Source organism: Berghia stephanieae, chromosome 2, assembly GCF_034508935.2.
Source record: "Berghia stephanieae isolate SIO BIC M18660-M18661 chromosome 2, UCSD_Bste_1.3, whole genome shotgun sequence".
Taxonomy (NCBI): Eukaryota; Metazoa; Mollusca; class Gastropoda; order Nudibranchia; family Aeolidiidae; genus Berghia; species Berghia stephanieae.
Genome location: NC_088361.1, coordinates 61,599,123 through 61,620,947, shown reverse-complemented (window position 1 = coordinate 61,620,947; position 21,825 = coordinate 61,599,123). Strand labels below are relative to the sequence as shown.

The window sequence follows — 21,825 nt, the reverse complement described above, 5'->3', positions numbered from 1 at the left end:
AGTCTTTTTAAAAATGTGTATTATTTCCCTCTTTTTTTTTCATCCACCGCCTTGTCTCAATATAAACAAATTTCCTCTATATTGTTATACTCATTAAAAAAAAAAATTCTTACTGTTTTCCTTGCATATAGACATTAATATCTCTCCCCTTTCATCCAGGAAGTGCTTTAAAACAAGTGTATGAATAGATTTCGTCTTTGTTTCTTAATAATTGCACGATAATTATGATATTTTAGGTTATGTAAGGGCTAATGGAAAGGAATATGCTGGAATACTTTGGAATCCGCATTAAGTCAACACTCTTTAACTCAACATATGCTTAAAGTCAACACCCCATGTTGGTCCCAAATTTTCTGTTCTATATCTAAGTGTGTTCCATCGATTAGAGTCATCGTTGCTTAAAGGCAACCAATCCTCGCGAGGTTCGAGGGTTTTTTTTTCCAAGCTAAGGGTCATTTAAATCGATCAAATTTTGAATGATGAGTTTTCTTGCCAAATTTTTGAATACATGCTTTCCAGAGGGTACGGCAGTTAACAGGTAATTGAATGTAATTGAATTCATAGACTTGTATTTGTTGCCTGCTGTAGTAAAGCGTGTAAATGGGGACAAGTTGTCTTTTTTTTTGATATAACCAAACAGAGAGATTTTTTAGGCCATTATCTTCACACGCTCTCGCCATGCGCTTATATAGTCACGTGAAAAAGGACCAATCTTAAAGAAGGATAAAGTAGTCCTTCAGAGCCATTAGGCTCGTGGACCCGGAGTTTATACCAGTTTCTTTAGCGTGAAACGGACATTTGGAATTGCGTGCTACGCTTTGGATATGTCGCTGGTCTATCGCGAAATACTTTCCGCCAGATCTAACAGACCAGCTACCCAATTTCAGCTGGATGGACAGGGGGTCAGAAAAAATATCAACTACGCCTGGGATCGAACTTGGTCCCTTTGGGTGTGAAGTGAGTGGTCTACTAAGCTATTGGGACCCCCAAAGGAGGATATAATAAGCGGTAGTATAGGTGGCAGATATAGTCCTCCCCGACCCAAGAGACGTCACTCACCCAGAGGGGACCTCTGCCCACCACATGGATAGATTAAATCATTGACTAAATTAAGCAGGTTATAATTGTACCAACACGATCGCTATTTTCAGTCTAAGATCGGATTTTATTTTTCCTTGGGAGGGGGGGTTATTAGCTCAATGATGGGCGCGTTCTAGATGCGATGTAGAGCGTCGAATTATTTCACTGGTAGGGAGGAAAAGATTCTCATGGAAATTGAAAATAGATTATGTAGGTTTGCCTGGAGCAAGACAAAAATCGACTTAGCGAAATCTCCCCCTCCTTCTCCTTCCCCTCCTCCTCAAATCCTTGAAAAGCTCGTTCCTATATTCTTTTGCTCTTTGATTTGTTTATCGTTTTCCTCCTGGAAGAAAATGATTTTTTTTGCAATATGTGTGGTCAAGGACGCAGTTTGTTTGTTTGTTTTTATACCAGAGAAATTCCTATATTCTATGCCTTCTCTTTAGAAAAAATGGATTTTCTTTTCCTCTTTCATACATCCGACAGCTTGGCTACAGCGATCGCGATTCAAACTTTGCGACTTTAATGTTGTCAAAGAGAATGCGAGCTTTTAGATATCCATCGTATCACTGACGACTTACATATAGATATAGCGTTATTTTATCTTACCGTTGTCATATCACAAATTAGTTATTAATGATACGCATCAACACGAAGTAGGATTAGTTGAAGGAAGTCATGTTTACTTATTTGTGTCATTGTAATGGGCGGGATTTATAGTGATTGCATTGACATTTGGCGTTTTGAAAGGATTTAGATGATTTCTTATTTAATCTCACGTGCCGTTGACTTCCCTTTTCGTCGACTTTTTAAAATGCATGCTATCCATTTATCCATCGGTCCATCCATTCATCTATCCAAGTATTCATCCATCCATTCAATCCTCCATCCATTCAATCATCCATCCATCCATCCATTCATTCTATCAGTCAAACCATCCAATCATTCATCCATCCATCCATCCATCTGTCCATCCATTCATCTATCCAAGTAATCGTCCATCCATTCATCCATCAATTCATTCATTCAATCCATCAAACCATCCAATCATTCATCCATATATCCATCCATCTATCCATCCATCCATCCATTCATCCATCCATCTATCCATCTATCCATTCATCTATCCATCCATCCATCCATCCATCTATCCAACCGTCCATCCATTCTTCTATCCAAGTATTCGTCCATCTATTCAAACATCCATCCATCCATTCATTCATCCATCCATCCAATCATTTATCCATCCATTCATCCATCTATCCATTCACACATCCATCCATTTATCCTTCCTTCCATCCATCCAATCATACATCCATTCATCCGTCCATCCACCCATCTACACCCCTCCATACATATCCATCTACCCACCCACCCACTTACCTACCTACCAACGTCCTTTTTTGCCTACCCACCTACTTTCTTGTCTACCTACCTATCCATCTACTCATCTATCTACCTGCTTACATACCCATCTACCCAGCTGCCTATCTCTACATGACCCACCCAGTCAAATGTGTATCTTTTTACATTGTCTTATTAATTATTGAAAGTTTTTGTCCGCAATTTGTTAAACTTAATGACGGCTTATTTTTAACAGCATTGTCAACGATTGATGAGACCTATTAAAAAGAAATGCCATAAATTTGGCGGACGCCCAGCATTTAGAAACTACGATTTATTTCCTAATAAATAATAGTTTTTCGATCCCATTCCCCAATAATTTGTTCATCTAACTAAGAAAAAACAAGAATAAAGAATTTAATAACACCCACACACACACACACACACACACACACACACACACTCACACACACACTCACACACACAACATCCCAATTTGTAATAAGTTACACTCTACAAAACTAATTTATCGCAGAAGTCAAATATCCTCGCCAAAATAAACGGAGTCGACGTCCTATTATATGGGTACACAAACATCCTGAAACTCCTGTTCCCCAAATTTAATATTGGGAACGCTTGGCTCACCCTCGGGATTGGAATTATATTCAGAGATCACGTTTATTGTTTGTCCATGGCGAGATGGGTTATTTTAATTCTTGGAAAACAAATGTCATTGTCGTATTGCCAGTCGTTACCCTTTTATCGATGCCAACATTGTAGGATTTTAAAAAAGATCGCCTTTATTCTTCTTGTTGGTATGATGTTTAAAGTTTGTGGTCTTTATTGGACAAGGGAATACTTTAATTAAAGGTTGAAATTAATTTTGAAAGACAATCAAACGCATTTTATTGACTTAGAAATTCTAATAATTTGCAATGCACCGTATCGAGCTGGGTTTTTTTCCTCCTTTTTCTTCTCTTTCTTTCTTTCTTTCTTTTTTTCATTTAACTGGGCCAATGTTATTTAATATTAAAATAATTTATACCGCTCTATTGAATAAAATTTCGCATGAACAGGGACGTATGTAATAAAAGTGTACGTACAAATTGACTCCTAATAGGCAGCCAATATTTTGCGAGAATTAGTGTGGTCAAATATTATGTTTGTCTGACAAACAGCTAAAATGTACATTTTTAAAATGTCGTTGAGTAAGAACTTCAAACGCAATGCTATGCTCCAGTCCAACCAAATAGAATCGAGCACAGGCAGTGCAAGAAGTGAGATTGTTGCAATGTTTAAGGTTGGCCGCTCACAGGTGACTAGTACTTCATCATATAAATTTAGTTCCAAATAACCAGTTGGGGCATTGTGTAACGCAAATGCATATGACGTGTTGACTCCGTGAAAAAAAAAAAAAAAAAAAATATATATATATATATATATATATATATATATATATATATATATATATATATACTTACTTTTTAAAAAACAAAACAATCTCAATATCTATTATTTATTCTCATCTATCCTTAACCAGTGCAAGTGATGTCTCTATAATTGTATACCCATTCAAGTAACAAGAAGTATGGAGTATTCTGATGGATTGAAATGATCTTACGGATACTGGACACTCTCAGCTCAACATGTTAACTAGTCTATAAACGCAAAAATCACCATGTTAACTACGCTATCAACTTAATTCATTTGGATTTACTGCTGCTGTTGCAAAGGAACTACGTTTTTTATAATTTTATTACGATTTAACTTTTATATTCTTTGCAATAATTCCTGCTGAATTGTGATCGTCCAAAACTTATTTTATTTACCTACTACCTCGAAAGTATTATTCTTTTAAAAGAAGAAGACAGCCATTTAATAAATTATTTCTACAACACCAACTCCGATTTGGACCAGTACTTGGTGAAGACTGATCTTGCTCATACTCTGCACGGATTTTAAATAATAACAAGGTGTCCCCATCGCTTTATGATTAAATTGCCTGTCTTTATAACCATAATTGTTTAAAATATGGCTAGCTTTTTACGTCGTCGAAGAGGCCTCATCTTTAAGCTTATCCTTCTAGTGCCACTATTGTACCTCGTCTCCCTGTTTCTATACAGCACCGACGCCGATGGAAACCGCAAGATCTCAATTCCTCTCAAGCGGAAAGACTCGGCGTCCAACAATATTGACGGATTTGACGGTGCTCGCGCGCGGGGGGACAATCTCATTCCTCCGCCGAATCCGAGACTCAGGTTGGATAATGCAGATGATCTGGAGAACAGAGTGGTAGTGAACAGAGACGAGATCGGAGGAGCTGACGGCAGGAATGGAAGGATGGGGGGCCATGAGGAAGATGTCGAGGTGGTGGAACAGCCCCAACAGCGGCCACACCACCAGCAAGACAGTGACATGGTTGACCTCGAAGAACTCGAAGAACCTTCACATGACACTAATGGACCGGGTATGTGTTTATATGAAACAAGTGTTTGTTTAATTGAATAATTGAATGATTTAATTATTAATATATTTTATTCACTCCGCCGTCTGCCCCTAAACCTGACAGATTGAAAACAGTTGAATGCATTCATGCATTGTGTTCTCGTATTTCAATAGTACTAATGATAACGATGATGATGATGTTGATGATGATGATGATGATGATGATGATGATGATGATGATGATGATGATGATGATGATGATGATGATGATAATGGTGGTGATGATGATGACAATGATAATAATAATATCATTAATAAAATTTACTATGACTAATAGAGAACCTGCATTATTTGCGGGGACAAAAGGCTAATGCGAACAGGCACTTGTCTATTTTTAGTATTTTACTTTCTGGAAAAGAACATAGATCGAGACGAATCTTTTGAGCCATCAACGGTCAAAATCTATCCAGTATTAAAGTCTGTAGGTGCGCTCGAATGATCGATCACGATGTCGTAGTAGATTTTCTAAATAATTATTTGAGCCAATGGGTAATAGATAGTTTTATAATTTTTTAATTTTTAAAACATTTTTCAGTAATTTTGTGCGTGTTGGCAAACATTTATAATTGGAACAATTTGACCCCCTACCATATTTTTTAAAAAGATATGATTTAATTAAAGGACTTATTCTAGAATTCAGTAATTTTCTTCTATTGATATTTTCAGGCGGATCTTATTTTGTAATAATGATATTACACCCATATTACTTCAATGGATACCTGTTGAATTAAGACTCAAATATAAAATTGCCGTTCTTTGCTTTAAATATATCAACAATACTGCTCCTTCATATTTATGCAACCTTATTTCATTGTACTCTCCGTCCAGAACTTTAAGATCTAGTGATCATCTTCGATTATCTGCCCCCCCCCCCCCCCCCCCCCATAGGGCTCCAAATAGTTTTTTCTCATGCTGTCCCTTCTATTTGGAACTCTCTTCCAATTTCCTTAAGAAAATGCAACACAGAAGCTACTTTAAATAAATATTAAGACTTATTTTGTTAGGAAATATTTGATATATTAAAACCAGTTTCCTTTTAAGGATTATTTTTCATATGAATGGCTTAAGCATGTTTGGTGTACCTATGACCTGTTTTTGTAGCCTTGATGTTTGTATTGAAAAGGCGCCTAGCCTAGAGCTGTTTGTATATTATGGAATAGGCGCGATATAAATGATCTACAATATTATTATTATTATTATTATTATTATTATTATTATTATTATTATTATTATTATTATTATTATTATTATTATTATTATTATTATTATTATTATTATTATTATTGTTATCATTATTATTATTATTATTATTATTATTATTATTATTATTATTATTATTATTATTATTATTATTATTATTTGCGGATTATTTTTGAATTTGTCATAATTCACCAATAATAATATTAATAATAATAATAATAATAATAATAATAATAATAATAATAATAATAATATAATAATAATAATAATAATAATAATAATAATAATAGTAATAATAATAATAATAATAATAATAATAATAATAATAATAATAATAATAATAATAATAATAATAATAATGATGATGATGATGATGATGATGATGATGATGATGATGATGATGATGATGATGATGATGATGATGATGATGATGATGATGATAATAATAATAATAATAACAATAATGATGATGATGATGATGATGATGATGATGATGATGATGATGATGATGATGATGATGATGATGATGATGATGATACTGAGTACATTTATAGAGCGCTTTATGTCGAAACCTCAAAGCGCTTGGTTTAGTGATAATAATTAAACCATAGACTGACGATCTACCATGAGCATTATGCTAGTTATAGCTTTTTAAAGTGGGCGAACAAGTTTGGACAAAGTATCATCTGTATCCACACTGTTTTGTATTTTTCAGAAACATTTTCTTTCTCTATTATATTATTTATACGATTATTTTTGTAATTATTATTTGATTAAGAGAATCTGATGATAACGATTTTGTTCATAGTTTTTTCAAAATAACTTTGTTTTTGGAGTATGTTTGAGCTGAATATTACGAAAATTAACTTTTATAGCGTTTTAAAGTGCGGCTATGTGGTCTAGTGGTATGACACTCGCTTTCGGATCGGAAGCGTCATCACTATAAAATTATATATTTATTTTGTATTATTATACAATATTATATCATAAAAAAAAACAATTGAGCTTTTATATAGCGCAATATCCACTAAACATGCTCAAAGTGCTTTACGAGGGGTCCCTTGCCATCAGCAACACTTAACATTTAGGACGTCTGTTAGACGACATCACAATTTTTTTCGGACGGTCCTGGGTTCGAGCCTCGCTCGGCGCATAGATGAGTCCTTGGAAAAGGCTCTTTACTTACATTCTCTCACTGTACTTAAGTGTAAAATGAGTACCTGGCCATTAACAGCGTTGTCTCTATCCAAAAAAAAAAAAAATGTAATAACGTCTAACAGGCGTCATGTCCCGTCCTACATGTTAAATGTTGCGCATGCTATTGGCCAGGGACCCCTGTAAAGCGCTTTGAGCACGTTTAGTGGATATTGGGCTATATAAAAGCTCTTTTTTGTCTTTGATAAAAATAAATGTATTATCGCCTAACAGGCATCATGTTTCGTTATTTATGTTACGGGTTGCTGTTGGTCAAGGGCCCTTTGTAAAGCGCTTTGAGCAGGTTTAGTGGATATTGCTCTATATAAAAGCTCAATTATTTTAAAGTGTTAATACAGTGTAGACAAAGTAGTAGCCCAGAGAGACTGATGAAAACTAATTTTTCCCACAGTTTATAAGAGTAACTCACTATTGATGTCTTTGTATGTAGAATGTCTCAAAAACGACATTTTGACTCACCCTCATTTTTTAACAAGCGGTTAGTGCTGTACTCAGTAAAAATAAGCAAGCACATTTTGACAATTTTATCCAGAAAACTTGTCCTTCAAATATCGATTGATTAGAATGATCCTTGTCTTGACAAAAGCTTTCAAACCTTGCACTTCAAGTCTGGATTTCAAGCAGGACATACCTTTTCGGTATAAGCAGTAGTAGATAGGTAGATCACATTAAAATGATAAATAAATTAAAGAAATTTTTTTTTAAAGACTCCCGAAACACACACACACACACACACACACACACACACACACACACACACACACACACACACAACAAAACAAAACTAAAACAAAACAAAAAAAACAACCCAAAAAATTTATTTACATTTAGAAAAACAAAACCTGGAACCTCTTTTTCTTAAAATTATGAGTAAATTTATCATCGTTCTGATGGTTTTTTTTTTTATCCACTGTTTTGTTCACCAGGAGAGCAAGGCCGGGGCGTGAACGTGGACAAGGAGAAGCTCACTCCCAGTGAGAGAAAGAAATTTGACCAAGGATGGAAGAACAATGCTTATAACCAATACGCTAGTGACATGATGTCGTTACACAGAAGTCTGCCAGATGTCAGGGATGAAGAGTAAGTAGTGGTAGTGGTAACCTTCCTCTCAAACCGCTTATCTCTTTCACGTAGGGTTGGAATGTATATATATATATATATATATATATATATATATATATATATATATATATATATGCTCTTGTTTCAGGCGGTTGGTCTTGATAATGTTTATGTGTAGGCAATTCAGTCAAATGTCTATCTCTCTGGATTGCAAATAATTTTCTCCAACGACTACACACATTATGTGTGTAAAGTGTAATGTCATCCGCTTTTGATTTCTAAGAGATTATGGAGTTCTCTATTTTTTGTGGTAATTATATGGCTAGCAAAAACCAGTAACAAACATCAATTTGATGTTGTCACCAATCGTTTACAATCCTTGGACAGGGGCGATGCTTCGTACATTAACAAAGAGCAATGCCAATGTTATTAGCCAGAAAATGTTCACCTCGTACATTAATCGATTGAAATGCTGTTTTCAACATTTCCTAAACGCGAGACTTCTTCAAGACTTTTTTTGGACAATATTTTAAGTTATCAGTATACGAATTATTTCTTTAGTTTTACGGCCAAAATAGTGAATTCTGTTTTGTCAGTGTATGGAAGAATGCCGAAAAAGAACAGATGCCATGTCTCGATTCAAATCTCTAGTCGGGCAGGCACGCAATGGTCACTTCAAGATGTGACTTAGTCATTGAAACCGTTGTCATTGAGGACGCTTTTAGATCTCTTCTTTGGTTTCGTGACAGGAGCAGTTTAGTCCCAGGTGAGCCGTATCTAGCGTTTCTTGTAGGTTTTTACAACGGCGGTTTCTACTTATTCATTGTTTGTTCTGAGCCTGTGTTAATTTCCTATACAGGGATGCCCGCTTTTGGGCTAAAGCCGGAAGACCGGCTTTTTTAAACTCTTCCGGCTGATCTTGGTTAGTACTGGTGAGTTTATTTTGTTTTGTTTAAGGATGAAAGTATTGGTTGTTTAAAGGCAACAATTAAAGGAAGGCAAGATGTGTGTGTATCCTTTTCTATGATTTAAGGGTGATAAAGAGAAGATTAGTATGAAATGTTTTCATTCTAATATGCTCTTTACAAGAACACATTTCAGGCTTTTTAAATTTTAGCAAAGGGCATCCCTGCTAATAAAAAAAAAAAAACCCCCCCCCCCCCCCCCCAGAAACAACTAAAAAACAATAAATAATTTTAAAAAATAAATAAATAAAACAACAGATTCCTTCTATGATTTGGAGACTACCACATTTTGTTCTTTCTCAGTAACTGATATTTTGCGATGCTTTTGCGATTATTTAAGTACACGTCGTCAAATATACAACAATTTTCTCATCTCATTTTCGGAAGTAATTGCCAGATAAACACGAAACAACACCCTTACAACACGTTAATTTTAAAACCACCCACACCAACGGTGTCAGCTTAAATGTGTTTCAGAACTACCGCACTGCAAAAAGATCAATAATGAGTCAGTAACAAGAGTATGCGCCACGCAAGGAATTTGCTTAGAATCGTTTGGAATGCGGTGTGTCTTGGTAATGTTACAGGGAATCAAATTAAAAGACTATGGATTGGACTCAAGACAGGCCTGCTACATAGCGTCCTCCGGTCAATGACAATGATATTTCAGAGCATTGGTTTTGTTGTGCGACGTATGAAGGCGTAGAAAAGAAAGTGAATATTAACAATGAGAGAATAGATAGAGAGATAGGTAGTTAGATAGATAGGCAGGTAGATAGATAGATAGATAGATAGATAGAGAGAGAGAGAGAGAGAGAGAGAGAGAGAGAGAGAGAGAAAGAGAGAGAAAGATTGGGGGGGGGGGGGGGGGACAGACAGGCAGGAAGGCATACAGGGAACACACATACAGACTGACAGACAGATAGATAGATAGATAGATCATGGAAAGAAGCCAATGAATTAATGGAGTCTATGTTAAATTAGCCAATCCTCAGTGGGTAGGATGTGACTGATTAGTCCACTGCAAGAAAAATGAGAGAGAGAGAGAGAGAGAGAGAGAGAGAGAGAGAGAGAGAGGGAGGGAGGGAGAGAGAGAGAGAGAGAGAGAGAGAGAGAGAGAGAGAGAGAGAGAGAGAGAGAGAGAGAGAGAGAGAGAGATTGGGGGGAGGGGGGGAGGGCAGTGGACTCTTGAAGTGTATGTTATATTGTTCAAACTTTAGTGGATAGTAAATGCCCCATTAATGCACTGCACTAAGGAATTTATAGACAGATGGAGAGAGGGAAGGAAAGAAAGGTAGAGAGAGGGAGAGCGAGAGAAAGATAGAGAGAGATAGGTAGATAGATAGATAGATAGAGAGAGAGAGAGAGAGAGAGAGAGAGAGAGAGAGAGAGAGAGAGAGAGAGAGAGAGAGAGAGAGAGAGCTTGTCAATGTATGGATTAATGTATGGAAATGAGTCAGGAAGGAAAGGATTATAGACCTTATTTATAACGACATATTTAGATTGACAGTACCGCTAATACGAGCGAGATACTTGCGATGACTGGCTTGGAACAAAAATGATAAACAGATAAACATGAATGATACGAGCCCCTCTCGTATTTTAAAGGCTTCTTCATCTCAACCGCCACCCTTTAATAGAATTCCATCGCAGAATAACTGAAATAGAGGTGTCCACTTTTAATTAATTAAGAATATCTTGAAAGTGAGTTTTAGTAAACAAAACTTTCAGTCTCTCTCTCTCTCTCTCTCTCTCTATCTATCTATCTATCTATCTATCTATCTATCTATCTATCTATCTATCTATCTATCTCTATCTCTCTCTCTCTCGGGTGGAGGAGGAGGAGGAGGGAGAGAGAGAGAGAGAGAGAGAGAGAGAGAGAGAGAGAGAGAGAGAGAGAGAGAGTATGAAGGAACCTCCAGTTGTCAAGGTCGCCTGCTGAAGGATAATTGAAAAAATAAAGTTCTGTTGGGACATTGGCATGCACGTTTTGAATCGGGAACTCATATAAAAGCCATAGATTACGTTACCTCTAGGTCATCATAGTCATCGTCCATCGTTACAAAGGGGTGCATATATGAGGAGCAGATGGCCTGATAATATGTTTGAAGCAGATCAAAATAATTTGAAACAGTATTTGATATTTTATTATTATTACCATAATTCACTATCAATAGTTTTGACTTTATTGTCATATTATTTTTTTAAATATTTCTTTTTATATTTCTAAATAAGAATGTCAGATATTGACTCTCTGTTGCAGTAAACGGAAAATTAAATGCTCCTATGCTATGAAAAGAAAGTTCCCGGAAGATAGATTTGAAGGCTTATTTCTCAAACGACCATGGAGACACTTGGGCCAAGTTTCCATGTCAAGACTTTTGCCATATTACTGATTTGCTCTTCTTAACCCTTGATTCTGAATCGGACCTGTTACAACTGACATGTAGATTGTGTTGAAGAAGAAGTTGTGAACTTTGTCGAAATTAGTGAAAATTGTCCTCGTTTCTGAAATTCCCAAGAGCACAAATGGCAGACATAGACATCAGCTGTGCTTTTCAAGAACTGGCGATCTGTTCACAGTAAAAGATAAAATTGAACGGTCTGACGTTGTGAAAAGACGAGAGGAAAAACGATAGCGGCGGAAGAAAGTTGACGTGGATAATCAAGTGATTGAGAGAAACTTAGCGCGGAATTTAAAGGTCCTTTTCCTGCGTATTCCCAATGGGGTCTGGGCGTACGGTTTAGGACTATGATGAGAACACGACAAGAACTAACAATTAAAGATAGGTAAACTTATCACTTTCTTTTGGTGGATTTCTCTTATATTATATGGCTTGTATTATTTTAGGTAAACTTATCACTTTCTTTTGGTGGATTTCTCTTATATTATATGGCTTGTATTATTTTCTCTTCTTTTGCGACATTTATGTACGAGCACTCCCCAAAGATTAAATGATCACTTATTTTTGAGTTTTTAATCATCATTACTAAAGTTACTATTCATTTACATTTATTTAAACTAATGTTTAATGCAGTCAAGAAACGATTACTTCGTCCGCCACTATTTGTCGAGTCTGTGTTTGATGGATGAGCTGTTTTATTAGGAAATCCCAAAGGACCACGACTCCGTACTCTAAATTCGTAATCCAACTTTTTATTCTGACCGATGGGAGCACTGCTGATGTGGTGGGAAAAAAAGGAAGATGTGGTGGTTACTTGCTGGTTACACTTGTGTAATACGAATTACGGAATTAAATTATGAGTTAAAACGAAAGTTAAAGCCAATCTTTGAAATCTTTACTTTGATTTTACCCTTTAAAAATTGCCTATGTCATATCCAATAAAGATTTTATCCGTGATTGGATAGTATGCTGATGATGACGATGACGGTTTTGTTGAAATTGATGATGATGACGACGACGGCTGGTGCTGATATGAGAATGACGATGATGATTATGACGATGATAATATTATGATGATGCTACTGCCGCTGCTGCTGCTGCTAATGATGATGATGATGATAATGATGATGGTGATGATGACGATGATGATCGTGATGAAAATAGCAAGGAACGAAATCCATGAGCAAGAAAAGACTTGCATGACCATTCTACCCTTGTGAAACTTGATCCCTTCTGAGAGTCCGTCTGGGCCTGAAAACGTGACCATACTTCTTACATGTTAGTTTATGACTGAGTCAATCTGTCTTTGGTCACGGAATCCGTCTGTTTGCGTCATGGGATTCGTTTTAACCAAGGAAAATAGTGATTTCTGACCCACAATCCTCCTCTCCGCCTTTCTTTATTTTTTATATTCTTCTTGAAATAGTCATTATCGTTCCTTTAAAATGAACATCGTCATATCGGGAAGAGTTTGTCAATATGCAAGATATTGAAAATATTTTTTTTCTGTCTAGTTTTTGTGTTTTATCCTCGTTGTCATCATCATGATCAACAACAACATCATCATCATCATCATCATCATCATCATCATCATCATCATCATCATCATCATCATCATCATCATCATCATTATCGTCATCATCATCATTATCATCGTCATCATCATCATCATCATCATCATCATCATCATCATCATCATCATAATCGTCATCACCACCCCCACCACTGGTAGCAGCAGCAGCAGCATCAATAACATTAAAACATCATCATGGTGTAACGATAGCACGTCTGACCGATAATCAGGAGGTCTCGGGTTTGATCCCCAGTTTTTATTATTGTATTTTTCTTTCTGCTTTGCCTGGTACAGTTTCATACGAACCTTGTCAGATCTGTATCAATGTCAACCAGCTTGCTCAATGAAAACACTATCAGTTACTTGTCATCTCGTTTATCGTCGTTCAATTAGCCGAAGTAGGACTTCGCCTAGTAGTGACAGATTCCATGCTACAACTACGCGCGTATCATTTAGCCGATTTAGGTTTCTCTGTATGTTTTTTTTTTTTTTTTTGGTTAATACCTAAGCGTAATGTTTCGGAAATGTCTGGCCACTCTTTGGATATACACTTCTTGGTGTTTGATAACACGATTTATTTATTTATTTATTTATTTATTTATTTATTTATTTATTTATTTATTTATTTATTATTTGGAAGGGCATGGACCTTTATTAATAATCACATGAATGGTGAAGAAAGAGCATTTCAGTATCAACGTTAGGGAAACATAAAGGTGAAAACTAGGAAAAGAAGGAGCTGGTGGTGGTGGTGGTGGTGGTGGTGGTGGTGGTGGTGGTGGTGGTGGTGGTGGTGGTGGTGGTGGTGGTAATGGAGGAGGATGAGGAGAAGTGGTAGACGAAGAAAAAGAAGATATAAGAGGAGGAGGAGGAGGTAGAGGAAGAAGAGAAAGATGAGGGAAAGAGGAGGAGGAGGAGGAGGTAGAGGAAGACGAGAAAGATGAGGGAAAGAAGAGGAGGAGGAAGAAGAGGAAGTGATGGTGGTGTGGATGGTGGCAGAAGAGGACGACAAACAACAAATCGACAATGAGTGAGAGAGAGAGAGAGAGAGAGAGAGAGAGAGAGAGAGAGAGAGAGAGAGAGAGAGAGAGAGAGAGGGAGGGAGAGGATTGGATTTATCTTTATCGATTTATCATCAGCGGTGAGAATCCCCCATCCACGGGAAAGAAGTACAGGGTGGATTAGCTCTTCAATTTCCCTTAATCCCTTTTGTCACATCACCGTCAACGAAAGCAAGTGATTGCCGTGAGTTAGGAGGACCAACATGATAGGAAAGTCTTCTTTTTTTCTTTTTTTTTTTTCTTTCTTTGTTTTTTTTTTTCTTCTTTCTTTCTTTTTTTCCCATTCAATGAAGGGTTTAACGTATCCTTATTGATGAATTCTTCCTCAATGTGTATGCAACTTTATGGACTTGTGAAGGCTGCTTTACTGAATAAATGTTCCATCTTTATACAGTCGTAGCACATTCGTCCCAAAATGCCTGGATTGCAGAATTTATGCTTCCTGAATCGAAGTAAACTTAGTAATGAATTTCCATTTCATAAATGATTACTGTAGATGTCTTAGGTTGGGCGTATCGATGAATTCTCACTTAATTTTAAGTTACGCTGCTGTTGATTTTATACCCAGAAATATGTATGTCGTTTCTTCCCATTTTGGATTATGTCCTTAGGATGGACCAGGGCTGTCAGAAATTGGACCTTTCTGTTTTTCTTTTCTTTTCTTTTTCATTTTCTTTTTCTTCTTCTTTTATTTGAATATTTAAAAAATATTTTTTTCTTTTTGGAAAATATGTCACGAGTAAAAGATGTTACTAATTTAGTTTTGAAAATGAACATTGTAAAAGCGCATTTTCAAGTTTTAATACGCGTTTACAACGGCTTTATTTGTAACCCCCCCCCCCCCTTCTTATGCATCCAAGAATTAAACTTCGCTCAGGTCTGTTGTTAAGTCGTAGTTTACACAATCCATCATAGCTTGTAGTCATGTAGGGTATCGCACACTCACCCAAGGACTCAACGCCATTGACAGCTTATGATTCCTGTCACCCATACACTACTGCCCATGCTCGACATCGCTTGAATTAATTACAAGACAAGACACCGTGCCATTGAGATTATTAAAGTTATTGATATTATCAAATTGTTTTACGCAGGGGTCATATTCCTATGTCCATTTTTCTCTCGACTGATCCTGAGACTTTAAAGTAGTCTAAGACTAGCCGCAAACGGATCTTGGAATCCATGTTTGCTTACTGAACTACCATTTACACCTACATTGTTGTGGCTGTTACATCATCTTTTATATGACAGGAAAGTATAACAAATGTGCTATCAGATTTATCTACATATTTGTTCACCTGTATATCTATCGATCTATCTATCTGTCGGTATGTATGTATGTCTGCCTATCTATCTGTTTATCGGTTTGTCTATCCATGTGCGAGCCTGTACTTGAACCTCATTGTTTTGTTTTTTTTGTGTTATTATTGTTCATGTTTGTTTCTTTTTTTGTGTTATTATTGTTCATGTTTGTTTCATCACCATCTTCATCAAGCATTATTATCATCATCATCATCATAATCATCATCATCATCATCATCATCATCATCATCATCGTCGTCGTCGTCGTCGTCATCATCACCATCATCATTACCCCCATCACCATTTTAAAAGTATTGTTCTTATTACCATTGTTGTATTGTAGTTATTATTGATATTATTTTTTACCACTATTATTATTAATATTACCAATATATTTTGGTTCCATTTATCTTGGTTATTTTTTCTTCTTTCGCATTTTTCATATATTATGTTGTCCTCAAATTTTGCAGATATTAACGAAAGTCTAAAAGTAAATAAATTGAATTGAGTTGAATTGTATTCTCTTGTCTGTCTATCTTTGAGCTAATTTATTTGTTTACCTTAATTTCTCCCCAAATCTTCTGATCAGCCTCTCCGTCTATTTACCCACCTCCTTATCCAACCCATATTCATATTTATCCTCTTTCATTCATCTCGTTCTGTTCTTCGCATTATAATTCCATGGCAGTGTCATCAAATCGAAGAATACGTCTGTGGAACTCGCAATCTTGTTTTTAAAATTTTTTTTTAAAATCACGTTTCATTTCAATTTGAAGTTTTTTTTCTCTTCCACTTTTGAGCGAATTGTGTTTTACTTTGTTTCTATTTTCTATATATTATTATACATATATTTGTTTGTTGATGTGACTTCTTTTGTCTGTGTTTTTTTTCCGTCCAATTTATTATTTGTTTCCACACGTTTTATAAAGAAATCAAGAGGATAGGAATGGAAACTTCAACTGGCAGTCTAGACACCAATTTTGAAGTTGTCAGTTTTGTAGATTCAGTCCATGAAATATTGTTTTTTTCTTTGGATTATCTAGTTTTTCATCATCTTTGTCGGATTTCTGAGAGATATTTTAGTACGCCATTATATCAGATTTTGTTTCAACCCGCTACAGGCGAGTTCCGATTTTACTCTAATTTGATTTAATTATTGTTTAATTATCGTGCTGTGAAAGTTATGCAACACCTTATACATTGCTGTTATGTGTGATCCGACGCCTCGAAAAGCTATTAAATTGGCGTGATTCAGATACTCAAAATTTAATTTATAACAAAAAATTAATATGAGACCTGGGTTTAATTTATTTCTAAAAGAGAGTATCGTTTTCTAAAGAGCGATAATCTAGAACCTCTCATTTCAGGCCATTTTCATTGTGAAGGTTAATTATACACGTTTTAATTTAAGATTTTCATGAGTTAATATGATTTAATATTACTTTTATTATAAAAACCCATTATCATCCAAAGCCATTTATAAAACCTAGAAAATTCGTTGAATTTAAGGAGAATAAAGACAAAACAATTGAACTGAATTGAAAATGTCAACTATTATTTAATTAGCCTCTCTTTCTACCTCTCTAGTTGTGTAATTACGTCATCGCTTTTTGCGCAGATCATTAATTAGTCTCTCTCTCTCTCTCTCTCTCTCTCTCTCTCTCTCTCTCTCTCTCTCTCTCTCGTTGTTTATTTACTTTATCACTATCCATGCAAATCATGAAACACGATTGATCGTGCATTTATGGATTTTATATATATATATATATATATATATATATATATATATATATATATATTATATATATACATATATATATATATATATATATATATATATATATATATATATATATAATATATATATATATATATATATATATAATATATATATATATTATATATACATATATATATATATATATATATATATTATATATAATACACATATATATATATATATATATATTATAATATATATATATATATATACATATATATATATATGATTATATATACATATATATATATATATATATATATATATATATATATATATATATATATATATATATATATATATATATATATATATATATAACTAAGGAATTGATCGACACAAAAAGATAAGGGTGTAATTTTAAAAAGTTTTTCAGTGTCGCCGTTTAAGGGTCAAGTAAGAGTCTTTTTGTGTTAGTTTGTGATTTTAAATAGTTGCGTCGAAAATAAACTGAAACGTGATCCTTTAAAGTGTTATACAATGCGGGGGGTGATGGCCCTATTACATTCCTGTGGCTATGCATATTCCATTTTTTAGAAAGTAAACACCCTATTTATTTACGAACGGGGGTGTTTGTAGACGTCCAAGAAAATTGCATTAAAGTACATGTTCTCACTCCTAAATACTTATACATAATACATGCTCTCTCTCTCTCTCTCTCTCTCTCTCTCTCTCTCTCTCTCTCTCTCTCTTTCTTTCTTTCTCTTTCTTTCTATCTTTCTCTCTCTCTCTCTCTCTCTCTCTCTCTCTCTCTCTCTCTCTCTCTCTCTCTAGCTTTCTATCTTGTGCACACACACAAACACACACACACACACACTGCCTCTCTCATACAAGTTGTAAGAGAGAGGGGAGAGAGAGATAGAGAGTCGCTACCGTATTTTTTTTTTTTTGGCTGTGCGGTTACGTAAAATACTCACAACATCCGTCAGCCGGATAATAAGGTATAGGCTGATTGCTAATATAATATTTTAGTGAGAATCAAATAGCAAAATGACTGTATAAAAACAATAGCAAAGATCTGAGTGACATCAATTACATTCCTTTTATTGGAATTTTCCTTATTGGCCAGTTAATTGGCGTACGTCAGAAAGACGCATATTAAAAAATTGGCCAAAAAAAAAAATACAAATAAAAATCGCCCCTGGGCCCTCCCGAGGTCCCAAGTTTGAGAGTCCTTGCAAAGATGAGGGTCATTTAAATCGATCGATATTTGGAGAGCGAGTTGTTTGTTTTTTTTGGTCAAATTTTTCAATACCTACTTTCTGGAGTACAGCAGTTAACTGGTTATTGGATAACGAATTACGACTGACAATGTCCCTGGCATTAATTTCTTGTAAGAGTGATGTGCTGTCTTTTAACCATGCATAATATGACCCCCGTGTGGGAAAGACAACATGTGGTCGGAATGGCCTTTATCTGGACACTTTAAGCCTTTCCTTCAGTTCAATTCGTTATAATCTTCAGGTGGGCGATTTGACATTTGTGGTGGTGGTGGTGGTGGTGATGGTGACAATACGATTATTTTGACGATGATGATGATGATGATAACGACGACGACGACGATGATGATGAGGACGATAATGCCTTTTATGACGGCTATAGTAATGGAGATGATAATGATGACGATGATGATGAAGATGATGATGATGATGATGATGATGATGATGATGATGATGATGATGATGGAGATGATAATGATGATGATGATGATGATGATGATGATGATGATGATGATGATGATGATGATGATGATGATGATGATGATGATGATGGAGCTGATGATGATGGAGATGATGATGATGATGATGATGATGATGATGATGGAGATGATGATGATGATGATGATGATGATGATGATGATGATGATGATGATGATGTCTTCTTACTCTAGTAACCGTTACCATCTATACCCTGGACGTTTATCGCCCAATCGAATCAATGTTATGACTGGACTAGTCCTAGATTTACGACTTTTAGGACACCGAGCCTAATAAAATTATGTATTCCGTCCGACGAGGAGAAATATGTCCGGTTGTTTATGGTCATCGGAGTATCAAGAGGGACGGAGAAATTAATATCACTCTATCAGTATTCATAAAGAAGATGCGTATGTCACCTTTTCACTGTCAATTTATATATTTATTTATTCAATCACTCTGTGTGGTTAAAAGGTTATGGCTCTGATATATTTCTTTTTTTTTTTAATTACTTTTTTTTTTATGTTACCCATTGCCTCAAATGGTATTTGAACTAGATTCTAAAAAGTCAAATTGAATTTTTACTGGTTTTTCGCATTCTGAATTAAATAATATATTCAATCGCTTCAATAAAGTACATAAACTCAACCCAAGTTGGATGTCTTTGGTTATAAATTCAATTTTCAAGAAATGAGGTGAGTAGGAAAGCGCAAGAAGACAACAGAAAATATATAAAACTTCGCAGCGGCGATGAGGGCTCGAACTCGCGACCTTTCTGGTACGACAACTCCGCCTGGTCGGGGAGTCTACCGTATGAGCTATCCACGGCACATTAATCACCTCGACATAACACATCATACCTACGTGCACATATTTCTAGCTCTGATAACCGAACGCAATTATGCGCTCGGTTTAACATTGTAATGGACAATACTTTGATTTTAGAGCATGTGCATTACAACAATGGGCCGGAACAATTTGGGTTATCAGACCTTACCTTAGTTCCTCCCGTGTCTTTGACACATTGGGCCATTCCTGTCTGTCCTGCACTGCCATGTATGCCTCGTCTCACGTCATCTCCCCAGTTTTAAGGTCTTTCTCGACAATTATTTTCCACATCGTCCTTGATTGGTCGTCCTCGTTTTCGTCTGTTGTTATCCTCCTTCCATGCAAACGCTTTTTTTTTTTTTTTTGACGAAGCGGCCATTTTTCATGCGGAGGAAGTGTCCTAGCCAGCTGAGTCGGTGTTTTTAGGATGGTGGTCGTAACGTCCTGCATTCCAGTTCTTTTTAGAATTTCAGTATTTGTTACGTGGTCTTAGTAGCTGACATTGAGTATTTTTCTTAGGCATAATTGTTGGAATGCGCTGAGACCTTTTTTTTCTGGTCTTTTGCATACATTTGTCATGTTTCGCATCCGCATAAAAGGACTGATTAGGGGGCAGCGTGGCTCAGCGTTACGGTCTTTGCTTCGTACCCGAAATGTACCGAGTTCAATCACCCGCCGCTGCGCTGTGTCGCCTTGAGCAAGTCACCTCGCCCTAGCTCAATTTGCGGCGCTGCACTGCGGCTGACGCCTGGATTCAGTCTTCTCTTGGAATCGACCCTAGATAAAAATTTCCCCTATTACATGAATAAAGGGAATTTTATGTTTTATTTTATTATTATTATTATTATTATTATTATTATTATTATTATTATTATTATTATTATTATTATTATTATTATTATTATTATTATTATTATTATTATTATTATTATTAGATTGTTGCCCTAAAAATGTCGATTTTAGCTTTTAGTTAAACAATCTTTGATTTCATTATTTTGTATTATTTTCCAAATACTGCATTTGTTTTCACTGTTCTTGTTGTTATTTCTTTGTTTATGCTTCATCACCTCCAATTTTACTTCCTAAATATGTAAAGTCTTCAGTGTGTTTAATCTCCTATCCCGAAACAATTATTTCTGACATCATCCCGCTTGTTGTCATTTCTTTGCAGTTAAAGTTGGACTGAGGTTTAATGAATAAAAAATAGGATATCAAACCTGCAAATAAATATACGTCGCAAAATACCATTTTGAAACGGTGGGTCAAAAATTGAGATTTATTTACGCGAGACATTTTCTTATAAATGATTGAAAAGACGTTGTCGGTATTATACAATAAATGAATTGTACGGTTGCGTGAGTAACGAAGGTAAATGAGAAACGAATGCAATTTTATCACTTTTCGTGGTCGATTTCACCTACATCTATAACCATTTTATCACCAGATCTCTAGTTTGCTAATTTGTCTGGTCTCATGTTCCTTTCATATATATACACTCTTACAATAAAAATGATATGGGTCATCGTTTTCAATATTTCGTTGTATTTCTATGACCGATTGATGTGTTCTGTCTGATGGGGTGAAATAAGTGAAAATGTTTGGATATTTTTTTACTATTGTTTTGTTGTTGTTGTTTTTAAATAGCTACTCTAGAATGAAAAGGGATGATAAATGCAAAGTATTATTATTGATATTGATTATAAAGAGACAAAATTACACGTTTGTGGTTGATTAGTTTATTCAGATGGAAGTCCCAGGTTTGAATTTTTGATCAGATTTTAATCGATCGATATTCGAAGGACGAGTTT

At 35.3% G+C, this 21,825-nt stretch overlaps 1 protein-coding gene across 10 annotated transcripts in view; it reads left to right on the top strand.

The window, feature by feature from the left end:
- Positions 1–21,825, top strand: part of LOC144965282 (polypeptide N-acetylgalactosaminyltransferase 5-like) — a 171,470-nt gene that overhangs the window by 117,903 nt on the left and 31,742 nt on the right. For all 10 annotated transcript variants that reach the window (XR_013643988.1, XR_013643989.1, XM_078900460.1 and 7 more), the window contains 2 exons: positions 3,965–4,891; positions 8,271–8,424. Coding sequence is in view for 8 of the 10 variants with exons in the window: in XM_078900460.1 (XP_078756586.1) it covers positions 4,456–4,891; positions 8,271–8,424 (590 nt within the window). In the remaining 2 variants the exon portion in view is untranslated. The remainder of the gene's footprint in view (positions 1–3,964; positions 4,892–8,270; positions 8,425–21,825) is intronic.